Source organism: Impatiens glandulifera, chromosome 6 (assembly GCF_907164915.1).
Source record: "Impatiens glandulifera chromosome 6, dImpGla2.1, whole genome shotgun sequence".
Classification (NCBI taxonomy): domain Eukaryota; kingdom Viridiplantae; phylum Streptophyta; class Magnoliopsida; order Ericales; family Balsaminaceae; genus Impatiens; species Impatiens glandulifera.
In genome coordinates, this window is record NC_061867.1 from 7425753 (window position 1) to 7435911 (window position 10159).

The 10159-nt window shown below is 30.1% G+C and overlaps 1 protein-coding gene across 1 annotated transcript; it reads left to right on the forward strand.

Annotated features, from left to right (window-relative positions):
* The first annotated feature begins 2816 nt into the window (after positions 1–2816).
* Positions 2817–8536, forward strand: LOC124941764 (monodehydroascorbate reductase 1, peroxisomal-like). Its single transcript, XM_047482117.1, has 10 exons — positions 2817–2970; positions 4603–4674; positions 4783–4834; positions 5104–5184; positions 5285–5403; positions 5933–6152; positions 6503–6621; positions 6696–6821; positions 7682–7822; positions 7999–8536. Exons 1-10 carry the CDS (start codon positions 2920–2922, stop codon positions 8320–8322), a joined length of 1305 nt encoding a protein of 434 aa, XP_047338073.1. The 5' UTR covers positions 2817–2919; the 3' UTR covers positions 8323–8536.
* The last annotated feature ends 1623 nt before the right edge of the window (positions 8537–10159 follow it).

The following is a 10159-nucleotide window of genomic DNA, read 5'->3' on the forward strand; positions in this document are numbered from 1 at the left end:
TTAGTGAGTTAGTTAAGAACAAGTAAATAATAAAATAAAAAAATTATATTATAAAATAGACTAAATAACTTCCAAATTGTAAAATATTAATACAAGTTTTAAAATATAAACAAATTACTTTCTATCCTTGATAACCTTGATACAAGATTTGATTATATATACCGATTAAAGAAATTATTGTGGGAAAGAATAGGGAAAATTGATGTTAGGAAAGATGATTAAGATAAAAACTGTATTTTAGAAAATGTTTTAAATAAAAAAAAATTATTTATTGGTTTTTCATATAGTCATGTTTTTCATATAACAAACATATTTAAATTTATATTTAAAAATATTTATCAATTTTTAGGTTAAACATGTCTTTCGAGTATAAATGTTGACAAAGTAAATATTGAATAAAATATTAAAAACATCATTAATAATTAAGGGTATAAAAATAATTTAAGGATGATACTTTGGTGGAATGTTAAAAGTATAAATGTGATGCATGCTATGTTTTGATTATTATAGGTGAGAATGACATAGAAATACAAAGTGAGTGATTTTGCAGTTAAGTTAGAGTTATAATTTTGGTAAGACATAAATAAATGTCAACTAAAAAAGACGTTGTGTTGACAAAATTTTATAGTTTTTATGTGAGAAATTGTTTCAATTTATTTGCTAAACTAATTCTATATGATTTTTTGTTTGGAGAAGTTTTAAGAATAAAAGATTCTATCCGATATCTTATTCTTTTGGATAAAATATTATTCACGATAATTTTGTTACAGATGAATGACAAGATGTTGTCAATTTGACATAAAAAAAGTTGACAAATCACATACTTTTGCATTGTCGGGTGACTGATATATGGAGTCTCTGGTAGAGGATGACTAAGATTCATTGAATAATGCCCGAGTCGTTGGGTAATTTATGAAAATTTTGCATTGAGACGACTGATATAAAAACCAATCCAAAAACATATATATTTGGATAAGGATTCCGGTTATTTTTTGGCAGACTATCTCGTCGAAAAAAACACGTCGAATATTTAATTACCGTAGTCGTCTAATAATTTGATAAAATATAAACTTAAAATGATTTAGTTTATTTGTATCTAACTAATTTATTATTTAGAATTGAATTAACAAATGACATAACAAAAAAAAACTCGAGTTTTTAAGTTAGACCTATACTTCAACTGTTTTTTATTTTTATAGAAGATAAAACATTTTGATGTGGTAAAGCATAATAATCCATAACTTATAGGTTTTAAATATGAGTATTCAAACATGAACAAAATATTGAGATCACTAAATTGAGAGGTCAATTTGTGCCCATACAACTAGTTCAACTAACTTATTTGTTATGTGTTGGATACATCAACCACCATTGTTATGTGTTGGATATGATCAACAACCAAAAAAGGGACTTTGAATATTAAAAATATCTTAGAACTATTATTGAGTCATCTTTATTTATTTATTCCAGCTACTTAATCTATTTTCTTTTTAAGTTCATAAGAAAAAAAATTAAATGAAAAAATTATCATTTAAATTATTGTATCCATTTTAAAGAGCTTCACCCATTTGCCATTTGGCCGGTTACACTTCAATTGAATTGATTGTAATATTAGTTTGTTAGAGCCGTCCAAATATTTAGAGCAATTAAGTAAAAAAAAACATAGTTGATGCTTTCAATACATATATACACTTTTAAGTTATTTTCATTAAAATACCCTTAAAATTCAATAATTTAAAATTATTTTTTAAAAAATATTAAAGAATAATATATATATTTTTATTTTAGTTGATAAATTAAATAATTTGATAGATAAATAAAATAAATAAATAAAGGAAAATAGGAGTTTAGTTAAAAAAAAATAACCAAGATCAAACTAGCTCTTACCCATAAAATTAATAACATTTATCCTAAAAAGAAAATTATTTTTATTTGACTATTATTGACCAATTCTTGTATAGTGGTGGTAAGAATTCAAAATCCAAAAGGTTGCATTCCAAACAAGACCTCAAGATTTGTTTGATATGGTAATAGAAAGAAGTGAATTTTTGTGATAATAACATTTATTTACCAAAAACAAAGTAACAGATATTTATAAATGGAGTAATTTTGATAGATAAAAAATTAAAAATAAAAAAGAACAAATTTTTTTAAACAAGATCAAACTGGGCAAAACAGTCTCGCGAAGGGCAAAATCGTTGCGAAGGCACCATTGAAGTAATGCAATTATAAACTGACCATAATGTTTTTTCATCTTCGCGTTCCGCAACGGGATAATTTCGTCATAATATTTTAAAATGATCACTACCGCAGCATTTAAGAGCATTTTTAGGGTCATCTCGGCAAATTCCCGTCAAACTATAAAATTAATAACATTTATCAAAAAAAACAAACAATATTTTTATTTGACTATTATTGACCAAGTCTTGTTTGGAGGTGGGTAAGAATTCAAAAGATCATTAGAGAATCCAAAATGTTGCATTCCAAACAAGGCCTGACAGTATTTGTTTGAATAACATTTCTTTACAAAAAAAGAAAAGAAAAAAAAGTAGTGTTATTTATAAATTGTATAATTAATTAGAAATGACCATAATCTAATAAAAGTCAATATTGATAACATAATAAAAAAACAAACAAACCCTAAAACCCATTATTTATATATAAAAAGTATTCAATTAAGTTGATTATTTTACACCTGCCCGAATCCAACCGGTCAACCGGTCAACCAATGAAATATTTTTTTATTTGCTAACCACTAATTTGGAATTTATTTTTCCCATTATAAAATTGAAAATGGTATTGTCTTAAATATCGCGATAAACCTATCAATCAATCAAAATCCATTCATCGATAAAGTTTTTCTCATTCTCTAAGCTGCGATTTCATTTTGTTTTCTGATCTGAATCGATAATCTCATCAATGGCGGAGAAAAGCTTCAAATACGTGATCCTAGGCGGCGGCAACGCTGGTGTAAGTTGCAGAATTCCGATTTTATCGTATTTTTAATCGAAGTTTGATGTAGGATTGAAGATACGGAATCGATTGTATTCTTATCAATTAGATCCTTCGTTGTTTTATGATTCTGGATAGTTTTGATCCTTCATTATGTTATGCTCAGGTGTTTTCATCTACTATATCGCTTTCATTATCAAAGATGATCTTCGTGAGCATAGTTTTTTGATTTGTTTTGAATTTTGTGTTCATCTTTGTGAAGTATTGATTTATATGTGTTATTTTTACTGTATTTCTGTTAGTAGATCAAACATCTTGATTCTATATTGGCTGAGAGGTACTGTTTTGTGTGTGTGTGTTTATTTTGGCTTCATATGACTGAAAACTTCCTTCCTTACACCATGACCTTAGGCGGCGGCAACGCTGGCGTAAGTTTCAGAATTCCGATTTTATCGCATTTTAATTGAAGTTTGATGTAGGATTGAAGATACGGAATCGATTTGTATTCTTATCGATTAGATCCTTCGTTGTTTTATGATTCTGGATAGTTTTGATCCTTCATTATGTTATGCTCAGGTGTTTTCATCTACTATATCGCTTTCATTATCAAAGATGATCTTCGTGAGCATAGTTTTTTGATTTGTTCTGAATTTTGTGTCCAACTTTGTGAAGTATTGATTTATATGTGTTGTTTTTACTGCATTTCTGTTAGTAGATCAAACATCTTGATTCTATATTGGCTGAGAGGTACTGTTTTGTGTGTGTGTGTTTATTTTGGCTTCATATGACTGAAAACTTGGTTCCTTACACCATGATCTTAGGCGGCGGCAACGCTGGTGTAAGTTGCGGAATTCCGATTTTATCGTATTTTTAATCGAAGTTTGATGTAGGATTGAAGATACGGAATCGATTTGTATTCTTATGAATTAGATCCTTCGTTATTTTATGATTCTGGATAGTTTTGATCCTTCATTATATTATGCTCAGGTGTTATCATCTACTATATCGCTTTTATTATCAAAGATGATCTTCGTGAGCATAGTTTTGATTTTGTGTCCAACTTTGTGAAGTATTGATTTATGTGTTATTTTTACTGCATTTCTGTTAGTAGATCAAACATCTTGATTCTATATTGGATGAGATGTACTGTTTTTTTTTTTGTGTGTGTTTATTTTGGCTTCATATGACTGAAAACTTCCTTCCTTACACCATGATTTTAGGCGGCGGCAACGCTGGTGTGAGTTGCAGAATTCCGATTTTATCGCATTTTAATTGAAGTTTGATGTAGGACGAAGATATTGAATCGATTTGTATTCTTATCAATTAGATCCTTCGTTATTTTATGATTCTGGATAGTTTTGATTTTAATTTCATCATCAATACCTTAATAATGTTATGCTCAGGTGTTATCATCTACTATATTGCTTTCATTCTTAAAAGATCTTGGTGAGCATAGTTTTGATTTGTTTTGAATTTTGTGTCCAGCTTTGTGATGTATTGATTTATATGTGTTATTTTTACTGCATTTCTGTTAGTAGATCAAACATCTTGATTCTATATTGGCTGATAGGTACTGTTTTGTCTGTGTGTGTGTTTATTTTGGCTTCATATGAAAAAATGAATTGATGCAATATTGTATTATTATTGTAGGGTTATGCTGCTAGAGAGTTCTCCAAGCAAGGTGTTAAGCCAGGAGAGCTTGCAATTATTTCTAAAGAAGCGGTATGTATGATTTTCTATGCATCTGTTGTCTTTTTCATGTATGTTGTTAATTTGTTATTGGAGTAATGCTATTGGTATTTGTGATGATGGACATTTTCTGGCTTTCAGGTTGCTCCTTATGAGCGTCCAACTCTTAGCAAGGGATATCTTCTTCCTGAATGTAAGTTTGCAAATCTTGTGAATCATCCAAGCTGATAATCTAATGCAGTTGCATTTCTTGTCCATTGGGTACTATTTCCAGTCACTTAGAAAGCTTGAAATGAGCTCAGATCTGTAGTTGGATAACCAATGATTGAAAATTGTGCTGTTCATATAAGGCCTTAACTGGTTTTTTGTGAACTTATATGTTATTTTGCATTTCTTGCAATTACTTTTTGTTGAATTCAATATAAGGAAGTTTACGTTTTCACTGTTAAATTGGTTGCACAGCACCTCCAAGACTACCAGGATTTCACACCTGTGTTGGAGGTGGAGGTGAAAGATTGCTACCAGAGTGGTATGTGGAGAAAGGTAAGATCGATTCCTGCTAATTCCTGAATATTTAGATCATATCTCTCAGGTAAGAATCTAATAGACAAATGATTTAACCATGCTTGTTTTGTTGTTGCAGGAATTGAATTGATTCTAAACACAGAGATAGTTAAGGCAGATCTTGCTTCTAAGACTCTCACAAGTGCTACTGGGGAAACCTTTAAATATCAATCTTTGATCATTGCTACTGGTTCCAATGTAAGCATGCTCAACATTCGTTCACATCAGATTAACCTGGTTTCCTCCTATTCCAGCTTTTGATAACATTTGTTTGATTAAAACTTTTAATCTGAGAATCAAACATCTGTTTAAAAAAATTTGAGAATCAAACAAGGGTCCTTTGCCAGCCAAAAAAATTATGGGCTAAGTTAAAATTACTTCCTTTTCTTTTTTTGCAAAAAGGATAACCTTTGCCAGCCAAAAAAATTATGGGCTAAGTTAAAATTACTTCCTTTTCTTTTTTTGCAAAAAGGATAACTTTGTATTAAAATGATATTTTCTTTTTCATTTTCTAAAGCAAAATATACATAAAAAACTTCATTTGTGTATGCAAAAGTTTCAATCCAACCTAATCAAGGACAAAATGTTTGACTTTGGGTGATCATTCAAACGTTAACCCTGTTCTCAATCCACCTAACTTTTGAAAGTCAATCATTCAAAAGTTTCAATCCACCTGTTTTTTCCTTTTGTCTTGTTGTTTAGTTATATATTTTCAAATCTTGTGCAGGTTATAAAGCTGTCTGATTTTGGGGTACAAGGGGCTGATTCGAAGAATATCTTGTATTTGAGGGATATTGTCGATGCTGATCTACTTGTTAAAACCATTAGTGAAAAGAAAGATGGAAAGGTGGTGATTGTTGGTGGAGGATACATTGGTCTAGAGCTTAGTGCAGGAATTAAATTAAACAATTTGGATGTCGTCATGGTTTACCCAGAACCTTGGTGCAGTAAGTGAAAATCTCTCTTATATCAGATGTTGGCACCTCATATTTTATGGTATCTCCTGGGCCATGTTTGATCTAGGGTTATTTTGATAATCAAGCGGTTATTTTCAAGTAACCTTGTTTGATCATTGATGTAGGTTATTGAAAATTAGGTTATTAGGGGTATAAATATGAAAACTATTAAAAAAAATACAGGGTATTTTGTTTGATGATTTGAATGATGTGATTGATGAGTAGATTGGATATTGAGTTATTTGAAATTGATCTCAAATAACCCACATATCTAGTTGATGCCCTTTTTTACTTTGAATTTAAATTCTTTCATGTTATTCATTTCTTTCTTCTTTTGGCAGTGCCTCGACTTTTTACAGCTGAACTAGCTGCTTTTTATGAGGGTTATTATTCAAACAAAGGAATCAAGATCATAAAAGGAACTGTAGCGAATGCTTTTACTGCCAATTCTAATGGAGAGGTACTTAGTCTGATATGAAACTTGTACTGTCATGTTTGATACATTTGCATTTAACCTTGTGTATTGTCACTCAGGTGAAGGAAGTAAAACTCAAGGATGGCAGAACACTAGAAGCAGACATTGTTGTTGTTGGTGTTGGAGGAAGGCCTATTACAGGTTTGTTCAAAGGACAAGTTGAAGAAGAGAAAGGTGGCATAAAGGTTAGCAATTTTAATTTGAGGTTTCTTAAGATATAGTTTTTACTCTATGTAAATAATAGTTACAAATGTTCAATTTTATTGAAAACGGAAAGGGTTCTACTCTTTAGTGTTTAAGGGTCAAGGTTAAAAATAGATTGAATCATAGAAATGGAAGTTATATGACTCTCACGGAGCTGGTCATAAAAAAAATAGCTCTGTTTGTTGCCTAATGTCGGTTTGTTTACCCTTTATCAGTCATAAATCTGGTTACTACTCTATCTTGGCTCTCAAGAGTCTAGGCTATTATATATTGTGGATATTCTTATGCCTAAATGGTCATTATAGGGGTTTGCCTGATATTTCCTTGACATTGTGCAAACATATAATGGATCATATAAGATTAAGCTGCAGGACTTTCTTTTCACCCCAAGATACAATGCTGTATTGCTTCTTGTCTTCTTTGCCTTCAATCACTTACTGAGCCTATTTGAAAACTGCAATTTTGTCGTGACAATCACCATTTCATTGTCAAAGTTGATTGAAGTGATTTTTTCCCGCTTGGTATAAGATTATGTTCACAATAATGATCCAGATAATTTTATGAGATTATATCTAAATTATAATGTGATTTTTGACTTCATTTATTATTATATAGATCACGATCTAGATTATTGTGTGATTTTTTTGATTCATTTGATATAGAGATTCTTTTGGTTTTTGACAAACAAATTATATAAAAAATGTGCTAACAAATAGGTAGAGCTCTTAGCTATTTTCATGTTTGTTATATTACTTTTTTTTCCTGTTAACTTTATAGCTTGTAAATTCAACCAGTTGAATCTTTGACTTTATCATACTTATGTTTCCTTTGATTATTTCAGACTGATGGATTCTTTAAAACAAGTGTTCCTGATGTGTATGCTGTGGGTGATGTTGCTACTTTTCCCATGAAAATATATGGCGATTTGAGAAGAGTTGAACATGTTGATCATGCCCGCAAATCAGCTGAACATGCTGTTAAGGTACACTATGCAGGGCCTTTCGCCTTTTCGCAATAATATAATGGAACTTGGAATTTGCATAATGCATATACATACAAGTGTTACATATACACACATTTTGATCTAATAAAAAAAAAGAAAAGTGTATACCAAATCTTGATCACATATTAAAAACATATAGACATTGTTTCATACAGGCACTATTTGCAAGCGAGAAAGGGGAGACTATTGACGAATACGATTATCTTCCCTACTTCTATTCCCGTTCATTCAGCCTTTCATGGCAGTTCTACGGCGACAATGTAGGTGAAACTGTTCTATTCGGAGACAACAATCCCGAAAACCCAAACCCGAAGTTCGGATCTTACTGGATCAAAGACGGAAAAGTTGCTGGTGTGTTTTTGGAAGGTGGAACACCTGAAGAAAACAAGGCCATTGCTAATGTGGCTAGAGCCCAACCTAAAGTAGAGAGTTTGGATGAATTGGCAAAGAATGGTCTCCTCTTTGCAAGTAAGTTCTAAATAATAAACAGTTATTTGTTTGTTATTTTGTTGTTCTAAAACCGGCTTGGTTTGATTTTATGTGTAATTTCTGTTTCAAATGTCGAGAATTTTAATAATGACTTGTTATTTGTCCTTAAATGTTTTGGTAGTTTTGAATTTTGATAGATGAAGTAATGTTCCAAAATTTGTACCGTTTCATAATATGAGAGATTTATATTTGATTTATGTTTCATTGAGTATGCAACCTTCTATAGGGGAAATTTGATGAAATGATCTTAAAAAAGGCCTTAAATGCGAAAAGTGTCAGCTGACACTTTTATTTATTTTTGGACAAAAATGCCCAAGTTGCGTGACGCAAATTTTTATTTTTTTATTTTTCAAAAAATTTTAATTATAATTTTTTTTGGACGAAAATGCCATAGTTGCGTCACGCAATTGCAAGACGATTTTTTTTTTTCATCTCGCGATTGCCGGTTGTGTGACGCAATTGAGGACGTCTCGCGACATGGATAAAATCGTCCAAAAACAGTAAATGATGTCACTAGCGCTCTTTTTTTAAGCGTGGACACTTTCCGCATTTAAGACACTTTTGAGGCCTTTTCATCAAATTTTCCTTATAGGAAAAAATTCTGGTCTCAGGCAATCGAACCTGCCCCGAAAAGCAAGTGGGTATCTATGTAAATTATCGGTCTGAATCAACGAGAAACCGATTTTTATGGACCCGTTTGTTTTACCATATATATGTTGAACCGAAATTTTAAAAAGACCTGTCATATAAATTAACATTTTTTTACTATGATTCTTTTGTTTTATAAATTAGTTATTTTTAAATGAGATTGTAGTTATTAATCAAATAGTTATTATGAGTAAACTGTTTGAAGTCTTGTCTAAAACAGAAAATTATGTTTTTTATTCAATTATCACTCAAAACATTTTTAAAGGGTAAGATTATGATTATATGGCATCATAATTTTTTAAATTAAATTTTTTAAAAACTGTATTTTCTCTTCTACTTTTTTATTATATTACCAAGGCAAATCATTCTCCCTTAACAAATCAAGCTATATAATTTAAAAAACTCTAGTTAGGAGTTGAATTTAAATAATTAACTAATTTTAATAAACTCAATTCAAATAAGTATTTAAATAACACTAGGAAATCTTATTCGCAGTGGAGGAACACACAAAAACAAAACATTGTATACTTTTTCTTTTGAATTTGAGTTTAGATCTAGAAAAAAAAAAAACCCCTTAATATGTGTCTAACTTACTCACTTTTTTAAACCTGGTCTAATTTGAATCCACATTCATACGAGATACTTGACAAATTCGACGTCGGTGGGCACTCTCTATACGTCGGAAGAATCAACGTTTACTCCCACAAACTCAAAAGAATAAAAATCAAAAGGAGAAAAGATTCTATTTCATTTTCATAAAAATTTTAAACTTCTAAAATCTTTCATATTTCTTGACTCTTAAACTTTTAGAATTAACCCAACATCTATTAAAAAACCTATTAGCAAATAAAAATAATAATAACTCTACTATTAAATAATTCAGACAACTCTTTGATTCTTAATTAACTTTATTTTCAATCTTAAATAATTTTCTTTTCGGATTTGAGTTTAGATCTAGATGAGAAACTCTGAATATGTGTAACTTACTCATTTTTTCAAAACTAATCTAATATGAATCAACATTCAGACGAGATACTCGACAAAATAAAGAAAATTTCTAAACAAAATTTTATTGACGGGTAATATTCAAATATTTTCGGTAACTCTTTCCCGAATGTATCCATCTAATCCTTCACCACCCTTTAGCCAAATTGCATCTTAACTAACAAAAAAAAAATC

Excerpts from the sequence above, each read along its gene's own strand:
- LOC124941764 (XM_047482117.1), top strand. The coding sequence starts at position 2,920 with ATGGCGGAGAAAAGCTTCAAATACGTGATCCTAGGCGGCGGCAACGCT. Across the intron at positions 4,675-4,782 it reads CAATTATTTCTAAAGAAGCG|GTTGCTCCTTATGAGCGTCC; the intron begins GTATGTATGATT and ends TCTGGCTTTCAG. Across the intron at positions 4,835-5,103 it reads GGGATATCTTCTTCCTGAAT|CACCTCCAAGACTACCAGGA; the intron begins GTAAGTTTGCAA and ends TTGGTTGCACAG.